This window comes from Salmo salar, chromosome 16 (genome assembly GCF_965601325.2).
Source record: "Salmo salar chromosome 16, fSalSal1, whole genome shotgun sequence".
Lineage (NCBI taxonomy): Eukaryota > Metazoa > Chordata > Actinopteri > Salmoniformes > Salmonidae > Salmo > Salmo salar.
The window spans coordinates 86695304-86715495 of NC_138306.1; the positions used below are offsets into that span (position 1 = coordinate 86695304).

The following is a 20192-nucleotide window of genomic DNA, read 5'->3' on the forward strand; positions in this document are numbered from 1 at the left end:
CCTGTGCCATGGTCAGTCCAGTGGATGTACTGCCTGTCACTCAGAGGTAGCCATTCCCTCTGCTGCTGGATGCAAGGTCACGGACCTCTCCATGGTGTTCTCTGCTTGCCCAGTGTGCTCTGAGAACCTCTCTCCTCCCCAGTGTGGGGTGATGGGGGTAGAGGATGATCCCCAGTGTGGGGTGATGGGGGGGTAGAGGATGATCCCCAGTGTGGGGTGATGGGGGTAGAGGATGATCCCCAGTGTGGGGTGATGGGGGGGTAGAGGATGATCCCCAGTGTGGGGTGATGGGGGGGGGGGGGTAGAGAATGATCCCCAGTGTGGGGTGATGGGGGGGTAGAGGATGATCCCCAGTGTGGGGTGATGGGGGGGTAGAGGATGATCCCCAGTGTGGGGTGATGGGGGGTAGAGAATGATCCCCAGTGTGGGGTGATGGGGGGTAGAGGATGATCCCCAGTGTGGGGTGATGGGGGGGTAGAGGATGATCCCCAGTGTGGGGTGATGGGGGGTAGAGGATGATCCCCAGTGTGGGGCGATGGGGGGTAGAGGATGATCCCCAGTGTGGGGTGATGGGGGGTAGAGGAAGATTCCCAGTGTGGGGTGATGGGGGTAGAGGATGATCCCCAGTGTGGGGCGATGGGGGGTAGAGGATGATCCCAGTGTGGGGTGATGGGGGGTAGAGGAAGATTCCCAGTGTGGGGTGATGGGGGGTAGAGGATGATTCCCAGTGTGGGGTGATGGGGGGTAGAGGATGATCCCCAGTGTGGGGCGATGGGGGGGTAGAGGATGATTCCCAGTGTGGGGTGATGGGGGGTAGAGGATGATCCCCAGTGTGGGGTGATGGGGGGTAGAGGATGATCCCTAGTGTGGGGTGATGGGGGGGGGGGGGGGTAGAGGATGATTCCCAGTGTGGGGTGATGGGGGGGTAGAGGATGATCCCCAGTGTGGGGTGATGGGGGGGTAGAGAATGATCCCCAGTGTGGGGTGATGGGGGGGTAGAGGATGATCCCCAGTGTGGGGTGATGGGGGGTAGAGGATGATTCCCAGTGTGGGGTGCCCATGGGGGGGGTAGAGGATGATCCCCAGTGTGGGGTGATGGGGGGTAGAGGATGATTCCCAGTGTGGGGTGATGGGGGGTAGAGGATGATCCCCAGTGTGGGGTGATGGGGGGTAGAGGATGATTCCCAGTGTGGGGTGATGGGGGGTAGAGGATGATCCCCAGTGTGGGGTGATGGGGGGTAGAGGATGATTCCCAGTGTGGGGTGATGGGGGGTAGAGGATGATTCCCAGTGTGGGGTGATGGGGGGTAGAGGATGATTCCCAGTGTGGGGTGATGGGGGGTAGAGGATGATTCCCAGTGTGGGGTGATGGGGGGTAGAGGATGATCCCTAGTGTGGGGTGATGGGGGGGGGGGGGGGGGGTAGAGGAGATGATGGAGGGGGTAGAGGATGATTCCCAGTGTGGGGTGATGGGGGGTAGAGGATGATTCCCAGTGTGGGGTGATGGGGGGGTAGAGGATGATCCCCAGTGTGGGGTGATGGGGGGTAGAGAATGATCCCCAGTGTGGGGTGATGGGGGGTAGAGGATGATTCCCAGTGTGGGGTGATAGAGGATGATCCCCAGTGTGGGGCGATGGGGGGCTAGAGGATGATCCCAGTGTGGGGTGATGGGGGGTAGAGGAAGATTCCCAGTGTGGGGTGATGGGGGGTAGAGGATGATCCCAGTGTGGGGTGATGGGGGGGTAGAGAATGATGGAGGGGGTATAGGATGATCCCCAGTGTGGGGTGATGGGGGGGTAGAGAATGATGGAGGGGGTATAGGATGATCCCCAGTGTGGGGTGATGGGGGGGTAGAGAATGATGGAGGGGGTATAGGATGATCCCCAGTGTGGGGTGATGGGGGGTAGAGAATGATGGAGGGGGTATAGGATGATCCCCAGTGTGGGGTGATGGGGGGTAGAGGATGATGGAGGGGGTATAGGATGATTCCCAGTGTGGGGTGATGGGGGGTAGAGGATGATGGAGGGGCTATAGGATGATCCCCAGTGTGGGGTGATGGGGGGGTAGAGAATGATGGAGGGGGTATAGGATGATCCCCAGTGTGGGGTGATGGGGGGTAGAGGATGATTCCCAGTGTCTGTATGTGTCCTCTTCAGGCATCAAACTATGAGAGAGTCTCTGCTAAGAAGAGTGCTCTGTTAAAAGAAAACAGCAAGAGAGCTTCACGTTAGTCACGTGTGTGCAGAGTGATGGAAGCTGTGCTTTGTGCTCATGTAGCCCAGTGTAACAGTGAAAAGACCCCACTCATCTCAGCCAAGCTCTGTCAGTTAGTTGGGAGAGGGGCAGCAATCCAAGCTCTGTCAGTTAGTTGGGAGAGGGGCAGCAATCCAAGCTCTGTCAGTTAGTTGGGAGAGGGGCAGCAATCCAAGCTCTGTCAGTTAGTGGGAGAGGGGCAGCAAGCCAAGCTCTGTCAGTTAGTTGGGAGAGGGGCAGCAAGCTCTGTCAGTTAGTTGGGAGAGGGGCAGCAATCCAAGCTCTGTCAGTTAGTTGGGAGAGGGGCAGCAAGCCAAGCTCTGTCAGTTAGTTGGGAGAGGGGCAGCAAGCTCTGTCAGTTAGTTGGGAGAGGGGCAGCAAGCCAAGCTCTGTCAGTTAGTTGGGAGAGGGGCAGCAAGCTCTGTCAGTTAGTTGGGAGAGGGGCAGCAAGCTCTGTCAGTTAGTTGGCTGAGGGGCAGCAAGCCAAGCTCTGTCAGTTAGTTGGGAGAGGGGCAGCAAGCTCTGTCAGTTAGTTGGGAGAGGGGCAGCAAGCCAAGCTCTGTCAGTTAGTTGGGAGAGGGGCAGCAAGCTCTGTCAGTTAGTTGGGAGAGGGGCAGCAAGCCAAGCTCTGTCAGTTAGTTGGCTGAGGGGCAGCAAGCTCTGTCAGTTAGTTGGGAGAGGGGCAGCAAGCCAAGCTCTGTCAGTTAGTTGGGAGAGGGGCAGCAAGCCAAGCTCTGTCAGTTAGTTGGGAGAGGGGCAGCAAGCCAAGCTCTGTCAGTTAGTTGGGAGAGGGGCAGCAAGCCAAGCTCTGTCAGTTAGTTGGGAGAGGGGCAGCAAGCCAAGCTCTGTCAGTTAGTTGGGAGAGGGGCAGCAAGCTCTGTCAGTTAGTTGGGAGAGGGGCAGCAAGCCAAGCTCTGTCAGTTAGTTGGGAGAGGGGCAGCAAGCCAAGCTCTGTCAGTTAGTTGGCTGAGGGGCAGCAAGCCAAGCTCTGTCAGTTAGTTGGGAGAGGGGCAGCAAGCCAAGCTCTGTCAGTTAGTTGGGAGAGGGGCAGCAAGCTCTGTCAGTTAGTTGGGAGAGGGGCAGCAAGCCAAGCTCTGTCAGTTAGTTGGGAGAGGGGCAGCAAGCCAAGCTCTGTCAGTTAGTTGGGAGAGGGGCATCAAGCCAAGCTCTGTCAGTTAGTTGGGAGAGGGGCAGCAAGCCAAGCTCTGTCAGTTAGTTGGGAGAGGGGCAGCAAGCAGTCTGAATAAGAAGGATAATTGAGGTCAGGTTCTGGGGTCACATTGGGGTCACAAAGGTTACAAAGAGATTTCACCTGGCTCTGCCATTTCAACTGAGGTAAAAATAAATCTGTTTGAAGGCCGAACACAACGCCAAGTAGAAGTAGTGGTAGTCAAGATGTTAAGTTGAACAAATGTAATATCTAATCACCTGTGCCTTGAATTGTAACTGATTACAGACAAATGGAGTTAGATCCATAAAAGTCCATATAAACACAGTTGTAAACCATTAGATTAGAAAAACAAACACAGGGAATAAGAAAAAAGACATTGGCAGAATGGAACGATAAAAAAGGTAAGCAAAGTGGTTCAGGTTCAGATCTTGACGATAGTTTTCCAGCTTTTCTTATTACGATATGATTCTGCTTATCTCTCTGGCTAAGAGGCACAGGTGCAATAACTTCTAAAACAGATTCCTTTCTCACCTGAGTCACAGTATATCTGTAAAGGTGAGCCTCCATACCTAAGAAAGATGGGCATAAGCTTATCTCTGGTCTTACCTTAAAGGGATACTTTGGGATTTTGGCAATGAAGCCCTTTATCTACTTCCCCAGTCAGATTAACTCATGGATACCAATTTTATATCTCTGCATTCAGTAGTTTTGCAAACCAATGCTAACTAGCGTTGCTAGCAGTTACCATAGACGTCCAGTCACTGCGCTAACACTAGTTAGCAATTGCGCTAACACCAGTTAGCAACTTCCTTCAAACTGCACGCAGAGACATAAAAATGGTATCCACAAGTTCATCTTACTCTGGGGAAGTAGATATAGGGCTTCATTGACAAAATCCTGAAGTATCCCTTTAAGCAGTCTTAGCTACAGTACTGTATGAGCATAGGGGTATCTTTGCCCTAAATAAGTAGTCTCAACTATAGTACAGTATCTCTTCAGTATATTTCTACTGTGGATGAAGTGAACCCATACTGGGTGTACCCTAAATGTAGCTCACCACTTTCCGGGGCTTATCCCGCTCCTCTCCGCTCTCCTGCTGTAGGGTATGGGTGTGGCTATGGGTGGAGCCTCCATTGGAGGGGCGAGGGGAGGGGGAGGGGCGCTCAGCGGCTCTGAACCGCTCTAACGCAGTCTGGCAGTACGGGGGTAGAGAGTCTTCTCCCCGTGAGTCTAATACCAACTCCACCCCCCTGTTGCTAGGCCAACGGCTATGGTGACGCTCGCCGCCACTGCCGCTGCTCTTCTTAGAGCCCTTAGAACCCTTAGAGGGTGTGTCTGAGGGCGTGTCCTCTTCGCTGCGCCCCCCTCCCCTGCCCCTATCACCCCCACTGTCACTGGCCCCACCCCGTCTGGTCTTGCGCTCCAAAAGAGTGCTCAGGAGTTTGTCATCATAGTCCCGGCCCCGGGGGCTCTGGCGAGGAGGGGGAGGAGGGGCGGGGGGTTTAGGGGGGCGCTGCTCCAGCTCGTTGTCCCACGTGCCCCGTCTCTTCCTGGGCGAGGGTGGCGAACTGCGTTGTCGGTCTCCCTGACGATCTCCATGACAATCCTCTTGGCGATCTCGTTCTCGCCAAGTCTCTGCGCGGTCATCGCGATCCCTGTTGTCACTGTAACCACGTTTCGTCGTCTTGTCCCGGTAAGAAGGCGGATAGTATTCCCGATCCCTATCCCGGTCACCTTCTCGCTCACGCAGCTCCAGTCTCTCGTACTCCTGGTCGGTGTCTCTGATGTCCCTGACGGTGAGCTCCTCCCTGGGGCCTCTCTGTCTGTAGCACTGGGCAAACTCCTCCAGCTCATCCAGAGAGCCTGACTTCCCACCCAGGAGGAAGGCCTTACGCTGCAGGTGCTCCGAACGAGGGTTCCACCTGGACATAACATCACATTAGGAACTTAGAACACACACACACACACACACACACACACACACACACACACACACACACACACACACACACACACACACGCACAACCCCTATGAAGACACACACACACACACAACCCCTATGAAGCACACACACACACACAACCCCTATGAAGACACACACACACAACCCCTATGAAGACACACATACACACAACCCCCATTCCCCTCCACACACACAGTCTAAAGGCGTTTCTGGCAACCTGCTGTTATTATTATGATGATGGTCCTCCTCAATGCTGCGGTTGCGGCGGTGCTGGTAGCGTGTGGAGCGACGGGTCTGAGAGGAGGACGAGGGATGATGGAGGTCAGGGATGTCTTCAAGGTCACGGTCGTGGTCAGGAATGGCTGGCAGGGCCTTCTTCTGTACCTGTCGGTAAGACTGACGGAACCCCCCTGTATCCACCTCATGGAGAGAACTGAGCTCTGACATACTGCAGGCTGAGGAAGAGGAGAGGGAAGGGGGAGGAGGAGGAGAGAGGAGGGGTGGAGACATGAGTACGTTTTTGTATTTATGATACTATGAATCACAGTGTTAGTATCACAGTAACTAGGCCTAAGATAAGATGCCAGTTGAATGAAGCATCCAGTGGACATGCACAGAACATAGAGAGAGGGAGAGGAAGTCCTAGATGAAAAACCTCTAAAACAAACAGACACATTACAATAGGTCTTCTTCTACAGACTGTCTTTGACACACAAGGCCAACACATCCAATCTGAGAAAGAAAACAATCCGCCAGCAGTTGATGAGGATGGGAGGAATTCAAGGAATGAATCATTAGATGAGGATCAACAAGGTGGTGATGTACGGATAGTGTGAGACTGGCTCCCAAAATGAGGATGAATCAGCTGGGTTGTCTTTATGAAGTAGGAATAATCAGGTGTGTTGTCTTTATGAAGTAGGATGAATCAGGTGTGTTGTCTTTATGAAGTAGGATGAATCAGGTGTGTTGTCTTTATGAAGTAGGATGAATCAGGTGTGTTGTCTTTATGAAGTAGGATGAATCAGGTGTATTGTCTTTATGAAGTAGGAATAATCAGGTGTATTGTCTTTATGAAGTAGGATGAATCAGGTGTTGTCTTTATGAAGTACGATAAATCAGGTGTGTTGTCTTTATGAAGTAGTATGAATCAGGTGTGTTGTCTTTATGAAGTAGGATGAATCAGGTGTGTTGTCTTTATGAAGTAGGAAGAATCAGGTGTGTTGTCTTTATGAAGTAGGAAGAATCAGGTGTGTTGTCTTTATGAAGTAGGAAGAATCATGTGTGTTGTCTTTATGAAGTAGGAAGAATCAGGTGTGTTGTCTTTATGAAGTAGGATGAATCAGGTGTGTTGTCTTTATGAAGTAGGATGAATCAGGTGTGTTGTCTTTATGAAGTAGGATGAATCAGGTGTATTGTCTTTATGAAGTAGGAATAATCAGGTGTATTGTCTTTATGAAGTAGGATGAATCAGGTGTTGTCTTTATGAAGTACGATAAATCAGGTGTGTTGTCTTTATGAAGTAGTATGAATCAGGTGTGTTGTCTTTATGAAGTAGGATGAATCAGGTGTGTTGTCTTTATGAAGTAGGAAGAATCAGGTGTGTTGTCTTTATGAAGTAGGAAGAATCAGGTGTGTTGTCTTTATGAAGTAGGAAGAATCATGTGTGTTGTCTTTATGAAGTAGGAAGAATCAGGTGTGTTGTCTTTATGAAGTAGGAAGAATCAGGTGTGTTGTCTTTATGAAGTAGGAAGAATCAGGTGTGTTGTCTTTATGAAGTAGGAAGAATCATGTGTGTTGTCTTTATGATTTCAAATCAAATACATTTTTATTGGTCACATATTTAGCAGATGTTATTGCTGGTGTAGTGAAATGCTTGTGCAGTTGCAGGAGAAGAGAGAAGAGGAGCACTGTTGAAGCTAGGATTTCAGAGAGTAGTGTGTAGGCAGAGGTTATTTCAGAATGGATTTCATGCAGATTATAGCTAGAGTATATAAAGCATGTTGACTCTGTCCTACACAGGGGTTGTCTGTCTGTAGGGCTTACAGCCATGAGTCTGGTTGATTTCACAGAGGATGTCAGAGTGTAGTAGATTATAAATCCTGCTGAGTCTACACAGGGTAGGGTAACTATCTGTCTGCCTGTAGGGCTTACAGTCATGACACATGCAGAAGTGGATTTCAGACAGAGTATAGGGTGTATAGAGTCTGTCTGTCTGTCTGTCTGTCTGTCTGTCTGTCTGTCTGTCTGTCTGTCTGTCTGTCTGTCTGTCTGTCTGTCTGTCTGTCTGTCTGTCTGTCTGTCTGTCTGTCTGTCTGTCTGTCTGTCTGTCTGTCTGTCTGTCTGTCTGTCTGTCTGTCTGTCTGTCTGTCTGTCGGGCTTACAGTCGTGGCTCTGGGGCTTGGCCGGATGGAAATGAGCCAGCTGTTTCTCTACGTGCTGCAACACCTTCAGAGAGTCCTGATCCAGAGAGGACTGATCCAGAGTGGACTGCAGCCGGTACACAGGCCGCACTGAGACGTATATGAGAAAACAAACACTTGTCAGGCAGGAGAGGAGAGACAGGCCTCACTACTACAAACTGTTGAGCTCTGTATGAGCTTTCCACACACATTCAACAAGGTGAAGAAATGGCTGTTCAACTATATCAGTATGTTTCTTATATTACTGCCTTAAATTAAGAAATGATGTTAAAATCCAAATGCAGTTTGTTAGATAACGTTTAAAACATCAGAACATCAATAGACAACACCAGACCAGACCCAGTACCCACCTCCAGCTGCGCTGTTCTCTGACACAGAGGGGGGAGCGGACATCATCCTGGTGTCCACCAGGGAGGGGGGGGCGATGGGGACCATGGCCGGGACCCCAGGTACGTAGTAGGGTGGATAGACAGCGATCTGGGGGGACGAAGCCGTGCTCCTCAACCCCTTTCCTGCCTCGTACACTACACGGAGAGAGAACAGAGAGATAGAAGAGACAGAAAGTACTGGAGGAGGAACATTCATCACTTCAGGTATTCCAGACTCCACAGGTAATACTGGAGGAGGAACATTCATCACTTCAGGTATTCCAGACTCCACAGGTAATACTGGAGGAGGAACATTCATCACTTCAGGTATTCCAGACTCCACAGGTAATACTGGAGGAGGAACATTCATCACTTCAGGTATTCCAGACTCCACAGGTAATACTGGAGGAGGAACATTCATCACTTCAGGTATTCCAGACTCCACAGGTAATACTGGAGGAGGAACATTCATCACTTCAGGTATTCCAGACTCCACAGGTAATACTGGAGGAGGAACATTCATCACTTCAGGTATTCCAGACTCCACAGGTAATACCGGAGGAGGAACATTCATCACTTCAGGTATCTAATTCTGGAGGTGTCACGAGTGCTGTCTTCGTATTCCCCGTCATAAATTAGCCAAGGCGCAGTGTGCCGGTAGTTCCACATATTTTATTTGTGAACTTGAACAAAAGCAATAAGCAGGTGAAACTGAAACAAACGTGATGTTCTGGGGCTGCTCAAACACAGCTGCACAAAAAACCAGATCCCACGAAAACCACAGGGAAAAACAGGCTGCCTAAGTATGGCTTCCAATCAGAGACAATGATAGACAGCTGCCTCTGATTGGAAACCATACCCGGCCAAAACATAGAAAACAAAACATAGAATGCCCACCCACGTATCACACCCTGACCTAACTAAACAGAGAAAACACAGCTCTCCTAGGTCAGAGCGTGACAGGAGGTGGACCATTCATCAGACACTTCAGGTATTCCTGACTCCACAGGTGCTCTGGGAATAGAGGGGTACAGTAGTAGAAATGATATCCACTAAAACGGTGGTAGTGGATTGGTAGAATGAGTGACATACAGTAGTATGCTACAATATTAGTTTACTACAACAGTTGATCTTACGTGGTATGATCTCTAGTGGAAGCAGCAGGACTTACAGTGTCGTGGGCAGCAGCAGGTCTCAGGACAGCACCAACAGGACACATAACAGCAGCAGGAGTGAGGACAGCACTGGCACCAACACACACCAAACAGCAAGATGAACAGGATAATACCCAGGGCTACCGAGCCCACAAAGGCCCATTCTAGAAGAGAGAGATAAGAGAGAGAAATGAGAGAGAGATGAAAGTTACATTTCTATGTGCAACATTCTAGAGTAGGAAGTGGTATTTGTTTTTGCTTGGAAGAGTATTCCCTCGCACTCTCCACACACACACACACACACACATCCTCTCAACTTTTCAGGAAGTCTGGTCAAGGGACTAGGCTACAGGCAGGAAAGGGAAAGAGTGTTTCCTGTTACAGTATGTCATGCAGAGAGTACATGGCTGATACTGACCTAATCGACTACCATCATTATGACAGAATGATGACTACACACAAAGACATATTTATATTATATATACTACACACAGAGACATATTTATATTATATATACTACACACAGAGACATATATTTATATTATATATACTACACACAGAGACATATATTTATATTCTATATACTACACACAAAGACATATTTATATTATATATACTACACACAGAGACATATTTGTATTATCTCTAATACACACAGAGACAAACAATGCATTCGGAATGTATTCAAACCCCTTCCATTTTCCCACATTTTGTTTTTACATTACAGCCTTATTCTAAAATCGATTAAATAATGTTGTTCCTCATCAATCTACACACAATACCCCATTATGACAAAGCGAAAACAGGTTTTACGAAATTTTAGCAAATGTATTCAAATTAAAAAACAGAAATACCTTATTTACATAAGTATTCAGACCCTTTGCTATGAGACTCAAAATTGAGCTCAGGTGCATCCTGTTTCCATTGATCATCCTTTTAGATGTCTCTACATGTCACACCCTGATCTGTTTTACCTGTCTTGTGCTTGTCTCCACCCCCTCCAGGTGTCGCCCATTTTCCTCATTATCCCCTGTGTATTTATACCTGTGTTCTCTGTTTGTCTGTTGCCAGTTCATCTTGTCACATCAAGCCTGCCAGCGGTTTTCCCATACTCCTGTTTTTCTCTATAGTCCCTGTTTTATAGTTTTCCTGGTTTTTACCGTTCTGCCTGCCCTGACCCTGAGCCTGCCTGCTGTTCTGTACCTTGTGACACGGTCCTGGATTACTGACCTCTGCCTGACCCAGACCCTGATCCTGCCTGCCGTTCTGTACCTTTCAGACTCTGCTCTGGATTACTGACCTCTGCCTGCCCTTGACCTGTCGTTTGCCTGGCCCCGTTGTTGTAATACACTTTTGTTACTTCGAACTGTCTGCATCTGGGTCTTATCCTGAGGTCTGATACTACAACTTGATTGGATTCCACCTGTGGTAAATTCAATTGATTGGACATGATTTGGAAAGGCACACAACTGTCTATATAAGGTCCCACAGTTGACAGTGCATGTCAGAGAAAAAACCAAACCAAGAGGTCAGAGGAATTGTCCGTAGAGCTCCGAGACAAGATTGTGTCGAGGCACAGATCTGGGGAAGGGTACCAAAAATGTCTGCCGTATTGAAGGTCCCCAAGAACACAGTGGCCACCATCATACTTAAATGGAAGAAGTTTGGAACCACCAAGACTCTTCCTAGAGCTGGCCGCCAGGCCAAACTGAGCAAATGGGGGAGAAGCGCCTTGGTCAGGGAGGTGACCAAGAACCTGATGGTCACTCTGACAGAGCCCCAGAGTTCCTCTGTGGAGATGGGAGAACCTTCCAGAAGGACAATCATCTCTGCAGCACTCCACCAATCAGGCCTTTATGGTCGAGTGGCCAGACGGAAGCCACTCCTCACAAAAAGGCACATGACAGCCCGCTTGGAGTTTGCCAAAAGGCACCTAAAGGACTCTCAGACTTCTCTGGTCTGATGAAACCAAGATCGAAATCTTTGGCGTGAATGCCAAGCGTCACGTCCGGAGGAAACCTGGCACCCATCCCTATGGTGAAGCATGGTGGTGGCGGCATCATTCTGTGGGGATGTTTTTCAGCGGCAGGGACTGGGAGACTAGTCAGTATCGAGGGAAATATGAACAGAGCAAAGTACAGAGAGATCCTTGATGAAAACCTACTCCAGAGTGCTCAGGAGTTGAACCCGATTGAACATCTCTGGAGAGACCTGAAAATAGCTTTGCAGCGACGCTCCCCATCAAACCTGACAGAGCTTGAGAGGATCTGCAGAGAAAAATGGGAGAAACTCCCCAAATACAGGTGTGCCAAGCTTTCAGCGTCATACCCAAGAAGACTTGAGGCTGTAATCGCTGCCAAAGGTGCTTAAACAAAGTACTGAGTAAAGGGTCTGAATACTTGTGTCAATGTGATATTTCAGATTTTTTTTATAAATTTCTAAAAAATTCTACAAACCTGTTTTTGCTTTGTGTGTAAATTGATGAGGGATAAAAACTATTTAATCAATTTTAAAATAAGGCTGTAACATAACAAAATGTGGAAAAAGTCAAGGGTTCTGAATACTATTCAAACGCACTGTATATTTATATTTTACATACTACAAACGCAAACACTGACTATGAAACATTACAGTACGAAGTGGGAGCTGCTAAACACAAACACTGACTATGAAACATTACAGTACGAAGTGGGAGCTGCTAAACACAAACGCTGACTATGAAACATTACAGTACGATGTGGGAGCTGCTAAACACAAACACTGACTATGAAACATTACAGTACGATGTGGGAGCTGCGAAACACAAACACTGACTATGAAACATTACAGTACGATGTGGGAGCTGCTAAACACAAACACTGACTATGAAACATTACAGTACGATGTGGGAGCTGCGAAACACAAACGCTGACTATGAAACATTACAGTACGATGTGGGAGCTGCTAAACACAAACACTGACTATGAAACATTACAGTACGATGTGGGAGCTGCTGATGAGAAGAACATGTACTAATGCAACATCAACATTTGAAATGAGAGTGAATGAGACATCACTGAATAAGCCATTTCCATCTCACCATACCCAAATCTGTCAAAAACCTCCAAGACGAGGAAACATCTGAATTTGGGGAATGTGACAGAAGACAATATCAACTCCCTTCTCTCTGACTCCCATAATGTCCAGGTCAACCATCCTGTAAACATCATTACTCCATAATGTCCAGTTCAACCATCCTGTAAACTCTCTCAATATCATTACTCCATAATGTCCAGTTTAACCATCCTGTAAACTCTCTCAATATCATTACTCCATAATGTCCAGGTCAACCATCCTGTAACCATCATTACTCCATAATGTCCAGTTCAACCATCCTGTAACCATCATTACTCCATAATGTCCAGGTCAACCATCCTGTAAACATCATTACTCCATAATGTCCAGTTCAACCATCCTGTAAACTCTCTCAATATCATTACTCCATAATGTCCAGGTCAACCATCCTGTAACCATCATTACTCCATAATGTCCAGTTCAACCATCCTGTAACCATCATTACTCCATAATGTCCAGGTCAACCATCCTGTAAACATCATTACTCCATAATGTCCAGTTCAACCATCCTGTAAACTCTCTCAATATCATTACTCCATAATGTCCAGGTCAACCATCCTGTAAACATCATTACTCCATAATGTCCAGTTCAACCATCCTGTAACCATCATTACTCCATAATGTCCAGGTCAACCATCCTGTAAACATCATTACTCCATAATGTCCAGTTCAACCATCCTGTAAACTCTCTCAATATCATTACTCCATAATGTCCAGTTCAACCATCCTGTAACCATCATTACTCCATAATGTCCAGGTCAACCATCCTGTAAACATCATTACTCCATAATGTCCAGTTCAACCATCCTCTAAACTCTCTCAATATCATTACTCCATAATGTCCAGTTCAACCATCCTGTAACCATCATTACTCCATAATGTCCAGTTCAAACATCCTCTAAACTCTCTCAATATCATTACTCCATAATGTCCAGTTCAACCATCCTGTAACCATCATTACTCCATAATGTCCAGTTCAAACATCCTCTAAACTCTCTCAATATCATTACTCCATAATGTCCAGTTCAACCATCCTGTAACCATCATTACTCCATAATGTCCAGTTTAACCATCCTGTAAACTCTCTCAATATCATTACTCCATAATGTCCAGTTCAACCATCCTGTAAACATCATTACTCCATAATGTCCAGTTCAACCATCCTGTAAACTCTCTCAATATCATTACTCCATAATGTCCAGTTCAACCATCCTGTAAACATCATTACTCCATAATGTCCAGTTCAACCATCCTGTAAACATCATTACTCCATAATGTCCAGGTCAACCATCCTGTAAACTCTCTCACTATCATTACTCCATAATGTCCAGTTCAACCATCCTGTAACCATCATTACTCCATAATGTCCAGTTCAACCATCCTGTAAACTCTCTCAATATCATTACTCCATAATGTCCAGTTCAACCATCCTGTAACCATCATTACTCCATAATGTCCAGGTCAACCATCCTGTAAACTCTCTCAATATCATTACTCCATAATGTCCAGTTCAACCATCCTGTAACCATCATTACTCCATAATGTCCAGGTCAACCATCCTGTAAACATCATTACTCCATAATGTCCAGTTCAACCATCCTGTAAACATCATTACTCCATAATGTCCAGTTCAACCATCCTGTAAACATCATTACTCCATAATGTCCAGGTCACCCATCCTGTAAACATCATTACTCCATAATGTCCAGGTCACCCATCCTGTAAACATCATTACTCCATAATGTCCAGTTTAACCATCCTGTAACCATCATTACTCCATAATGTCCAGGTCACCCATCCTGTAAACATCATTACTCCATAATGTCCAGTTCAACCATCCTGTAAACATCATTACTCCATAATGTCCAGGTCAACCATCCTGTAAACATCATTACTCCATAATGTCCAGGTCACCCATCCTGTAAACATCATTACTCCATAATGTCCAGTTTAACCATCCTGTAACCATCATTACTCCATAATGTCCAGTTCAACCATCCTGTAAACATCATTACTCCATAATGTCCAGTTCAACCATCCTGTAAACATCATTACTCCATAATGTCCAGGTCACCCATCCTGTAAACATCATTACTCCATAATGTCCAGTTTAACCATCCTGTAACCATCATTACTCCATAATGTCCAGTTCAACCATCCTGTAAACTCTCTCAATATCATTACTCCATAATGTCCAGGTCAACCATCCTGTAAACATCATTACTCCATAATGTCCAGTTCAACCATCCTGTAACCATCATTACTCCATAATGTCCAGGTCAACCATCCTGTAAACATCATTACTCCATAATGTCCAGTTCAACCATCCTGTAAACTCTCTCAATATCATTACTCCATAATGTCCAGTTCAACCATCCTGTAACCATCATTACTCCATAATGTCCAGGTCAACCATCCTGTAAACATCATTACTCCATAATGTCCAGTTCAACCATCCTCTAAACTCTCTCAATATCATTACTCCATAATGTCCAGTTCAACCATCCTGTAACCATCATTACTCCATAATGTCCAGTTCAAACATCCTCTAAACTCTCTCAATATCATTACTCCATAATGTCCAGTTCAACCATCCTGTAACCATCATTACTCCATAATGTCCAGTTCAAACATCCTCTAAACTCTCTCAATATCATTACTCCATAATGTCCAGTTCAACCATCCTGTAACCATCATTACTCCATAATGTCCAGTTTAACCATCCTGTAAACTCTCTCAATATCATTACTCCATAATGTCCAGTTCAACCATCCTGTAAACATCATTACTCCATAATGTCCAGTTCAACCATCCTGTAAACTCTCTCAATATCATTACTCCATAATGTCCAGTTCAACCATCCTGTAAACATCATTACTCCATAATGTCCAGTTCAACCATCCTGTAAACATCATTACTCCATAATGTCCAGGTCAACCATCCTGTAAACTCTCTCACTATCATTACTCCATAATGTCCAGTTCAACCATCCTGTAACCATCATTACTCCATAATGTCCAGTTCAACCATCCTGTAAACTCTCTCAATATCATTACTCCATAATGTCCAGTTCAACCATCCTGTAACCATCATTACTCCATAATGTCCAGGTCAACCATCCTGTAAACTCTCTCAATATCATTACTCCATAATGTCCAGTTCAACCATCCTGTAACCATCATTACTCCATAATGTCCAGGTCAACCATCCTGTAAACATCATTACTCCATAATGTCCAGTTCAACCATCCTGTAAACATCATTACTCCATAATGTCCAGTTCAACCATCCTGTAAACATCATTACTCCATAATGTCCAGGTCACCCATCCTGTAAACATCATTACTCCATAATGTCCAGGTCAACCATCCTGTAAACTCTCTCACTATCATTACTCCATAATGTCCAGGTCAACCATCCTGTAAACATCATTACTCCATAATGTCCAGGTCACCCATCCTGTAAACATCATTACTCCATAATGTCCAGTTTAACCATCCTGTAACCATCATTACTCCATAATGTCCAGTTCAACCATCCTGTAAACATCATTACTCCATAATGTCCAGTTCAACCATCCTGTAAACATCATTACTCCATAATGTCCAGGTCACCCATCCTGTAAACATCATTACTCCATAATGTCCAGGTCACCCATCCTGTAAACATCATTACTCCATAATGTCCAGTTTAACCATCCTGTAACCATCATTACTCCATAATGTCCAGTTCAACCATCCTGTAAACATCATTACTCCATAATGTCCAGTTCAACCATCCTGTAACCATCATTACTCCATAATGTCCAGGTCACCCATCCTGTAAACATCATTACTCCATAATGTCCAGGTCAACCATCCTGTAAACTCTCTCACTATCATTATGTTACTCACAATAACAATCCCTAATGATGGACTTCCTTTGCGCTGGGCCAGAAACCACACGTCTCTCTCTCTTTCTTCCTATCTCTCTGGTCTCTCTCGCTCTCTCTCTCTCTGATCTGTCTCTCTCTTTCTGTCTCTGGTCTGTCTCTCTCTCTCCCTCTCTCTCTGGTCTGTCTCTCTCTCTCTCTCTGGTCTCTCTCTCTCTGGTCTCTCTCTCTCTCTCTGGTCTCTCTGGTCTCTCTCTCTCTCTGGTCTCTCTCTCTGATCTGTCTCTCTCTTTCTGTCTCTGGTCTGTCTCTCTCTCTCTCTCTCTGGTCTGTCTCTCTCTCTGTTCTCCCTCTCTCTCTGGTCTGACTCTCTCTCTCCCTCTCTCTCTGGTCTGTCTGTCTCTCTCTTTCTGTCTCTGGTCTGTCTCTCTCTCTCTGGTCTGTCTCTCTGTCTCTGGTCTGTCTCTCTCTCTCTGTCTCTGGTCTGTCTCTCTCTCTCTGTCTCTGGTCTGTCTCTCTCTCTCTGTCTCTGGTCTGTCTCTCTATCTGTCGCTCGCTCTCTCTCTCTGGTCTGTCTCTCTCTCTGTTCAACAGTAAACTGACCATAATCATTTGTTTGATTTGTAATAAGATAACTGATTGGATTACTAAAGAACAACATGAAGCTGATTGGGCAGTGAAGAAGCAATAGTTTTGTGTTAATGAGTGAAAAGAAGAGACAGACAGACAGGTGAGGAGGACACGCCCCTACCTACCTGGCATAATCTTCACATCAAAGTCAGGCAGGAGATCATCTGACAGACCTGTACCTGTCTTACCTGGAGAGAGGAGAAGAGCAGAGGTGAAGGACAGGATAGGACAGGGCAGGGAAAGACAGCACAGAGGGCAGTAAAGGTCAGAAGACAGGGGAGTAGCAGGGTTGGGGTCAATTCCATTTCAATTCAGGATCTAAACCAAAATTCTAATTCCATTTTTTTTTTTAAGTGTTGAGGGAAATTGGAATTGGAATTTCAGTTTACTTCTTGAATCGACTGAATTAAGAAAGGAATTGTCAGGGGTCATGGGAAAGTTCTGGGAGAATGAAGTACAGGTAGCAGCAGCATGCAGAGATTTGGACAATAGAAGAGCCAGGAAGGTGGACATGCCAGCATACAGAAGATGCCACTTTTAGTCTAAATGTGGTTGTCATTGATATGGTTTTGTTGAAAAGCAATGATGCAGAGAAATATGCCTGTGTTTCCTTCACCCCACATGTCCTTGAAATACATCCTGACTCACTCTGATAGGGCTTTTCCATCACAGCCCCACTGAATATGTACCTGTTTAGGGAACTGTGTTTCATTTTCTCACATTTACATTTTAGTCCTTTAGCAGACGCTTTTCTCCAGAGTTCATACATTTTCATACTTAAAAAAACCAACACAACCCTAGCATTACAAGCACCATGCTCTACCAACTGATCCACACAGGATCACATGGTTCCCATAGCTATGGCTGGCCGTGAGGACCTGTGAAGAGCACAGTCAGCAACCTCTGCTTTATGAAGACAGTTGAAGATACTTCTAAGTCATCTGGCTTTAACTTTAATGTGCTTGTCATTGATAAGGTTTTAGTTGAAAAGCAATGCTTTGAGTCACCACACCTGTCCTTGAAATACAACCTGACTCAAACAGACTGACTGAACCTGGTGCTGCTTCCCTTTATCTGTAGTGGATTGAATTGGGGAGCTTTCAGTCAGTCTGTAGACAAATGAGTTGATGATATTACCAGTACCATCACAGTGATGTCACAAATACATAGGCAGTGAATTCACTGCCAGCAGCTCTGTGTTACAATAACACGCTCTCGCTATCTCTTACTGTTTCCCTCTCTGGGGATATGAGTCACTAATGTTAGTTCATATTTCAACTTCATATACAACTCCGCAGAAAAAGGTTAGCCACGCTCACACAAATGTGTTATAATGTGGCACAGGCTGGTACGAGAGAGAGGGGGGTGGGGTGGGGGGGAGAGAAGAGAAGAGAGAGAGGGGAGAGGTATAGTGAGAAAGAGAGAGAGAGAAGGATAGAGAGAGAGAGGGAGAGAGGAATAGAGAGAAAGGGGGATGAGAGTGAGGGAGAGAGGTGGGGAGAGAGTGGGGAGAGAGGAATAGAGAGAAATGGGGGATGGGAGAGTGAGGGTGAGAGAGGGAAAGAGGAATAGAGAGAAAGGGGGGGGATGGAGAGAGGAGGAGGGAGATAGCAATAGAGAGAAAGGGGGGATGGAGAGAGAGAGGGAGAGAGGAATAGAGAGAAAGGGGGATGAGAGTGAGGGAGAGAGTGGGAGAGAGGAATAGAGAGATGGGGGATGGAGAGTGAGGGTGAGAGAGGGAAAAAGGAATAGAGAGAAATGGGGGATGAGAGTAAGGGAGAGAGTGGGAGAGAGGAATAGAGAGAAATGGGGGATGGAGAGTGAGGGTGAGAGAGGGAAAGAGGAATAGAGAGAAAGGGGGATGGAGAGAGAGAGATAGAGGAGATTAGGGAAGACCATTTACTTCCTCCCATAATGTGGTTGTTTGATCTTGGCTGTGTGCTGGAATGTTGTACAGTAGCCATAGAGATACACATCTAAAATACATGTAGGGAGTATACTGTATCCTGGCTGCTACCATGCTGACCATACAAACATCACAGTCCGTGTCACACTACAAGACTAGAAATGTAGCAGGTGAAGCAATACTTTTTCAAAGAAGGATACGAACCTGGAGTGTTGTAGAAAGGACTTAAATCCACTCATATTGATATGAACCTGGAGTGTTGTAGAAAGGACTTAAATCCACTCATATTGATATGAACCTGGAGTGTTGTAGAAAGGACTTAAATCCACTCATATTGATATGAACCTGGAGTGTTGTAGAAAGGACTTAAATCCACTCATATTGATATGAACCTGGAGTGTTGTAGAAAGGACTTAAATCCACTCATGTTGATATGAACCTGGAGTGTTGTAGAAAGGACTTAAATCCACTCATATTGATATGAACCTGGAGTGTCGTAGAAAGGACTTAAATCCACTCATATTGATATGAACCTGGAGTGTCGTAGAAAGGACTTAAATCCACTCATATTGATATGAACCTGGAGTGTTGTAGAAAGGACTTAAATCCACTCATATTGATATGAACCTGGAGTGTTGTAGAAAGGACTTAAATCCACTCATATTGATATGAACCTGGAGTGTCGTAGAAAGGACTTAAATCCACTCATATTGATATGAACCTGGAGTGTCGTAGAAAGGACTTAAATCCACTCATATTGATATGAACCTGGAGTGTTGTAGAAAGGACTTAAATCCACTCATATTGATATGAACCTGGAGTGTTGTAGAAAGGACTTAAATCCACTCATATTGATATGAACCTGGAGTGTTGTAGAAAGGACTTAAATCCACTCATATTGATATGAACCTGGAGTGTTGTAGAAAGGACTTAAATCCACTCATATTGATACGAACCTGGAGTGTCGTAGAAAGGACTTAAATCCACTCATATTGATGTCAAACACAGAAGGTATTCAGAAGGTTATTAGTACTGTAATGTTGTAGTGTGCTCAGCCTCCTATGAGAGCCTGTATTAACCTGATCTATACATCTTGACATGCTCCTACTATAGCTGCCTAGGTTGGACCCTGCCTGAGGGAATACAAAGACCTGTTTTTCTATTACCCCAAAGGAGCACAATGTTTCTCCTGTGGCCTCCAGTGGTTTGAAGCAGGGATCCTGATACCAACCTTGGCAATATGCTGCCCATATCTGTCTATTGTTCAGGCTGGTACAGGACAGACTGTCCAGTGTTGAGAAGTAGAATCTCTGTCCTGGCCTCCAGTGGTTTGAAGCAGAGAT

At 45.9% G+C, this 20192-nt stretch overlaps 1 protein-coding gene across 2 annotated transcripts in view; it reads right to left on the reverse strand.

Annotated features, from left to right (window-relative positions):
- Positions 1 to 1444: 1444 nt before the first annotated feature.
- LOC106591964 (immunoglobulin-like domain-containing receptor 2) overlaps positions 1445 to 20192 on the reverse strand; it is a 45209-nt gene continuing 26461 nt past the window's right edge. The window contains exons 4-10 of one of the 2 annotated variants that reach the window (XM_082963128.1): positions 17069 to 17131; positions 9347 to 9493; positions 8158 to 8331; positions 7769 to 7897; positions 5605 to 5842; positions 4481 to 5345; positions 1445 to 2194 (exon numbers count right to left, since the gene is read on the reverse strand). In XM_082963128.1, coding sequence (XP_082819254.1) covers positions 2159 to 2194; positions 4481 to 5345; positions 5605 to 5842; positions 7769 to 7897; positions 8158 to 8331; positions 9347 to 9493; positions 17069 to 17131 — 1652 coding nt within the window. In that variant the 3' untranslated portion in view covers positions 1445 to 2158. The remainder of the gene's footprint in view (positions 2195 to 4480; positions 5346 to 5604; positions 5843 to 7768; positions 7898 to 8157; positions 8332 to 9346; positions 9494 to 17068; positions 17132 to 20192) is intronic. The other variant, XM_082963129.1, reaches the window with a different exon arrangement.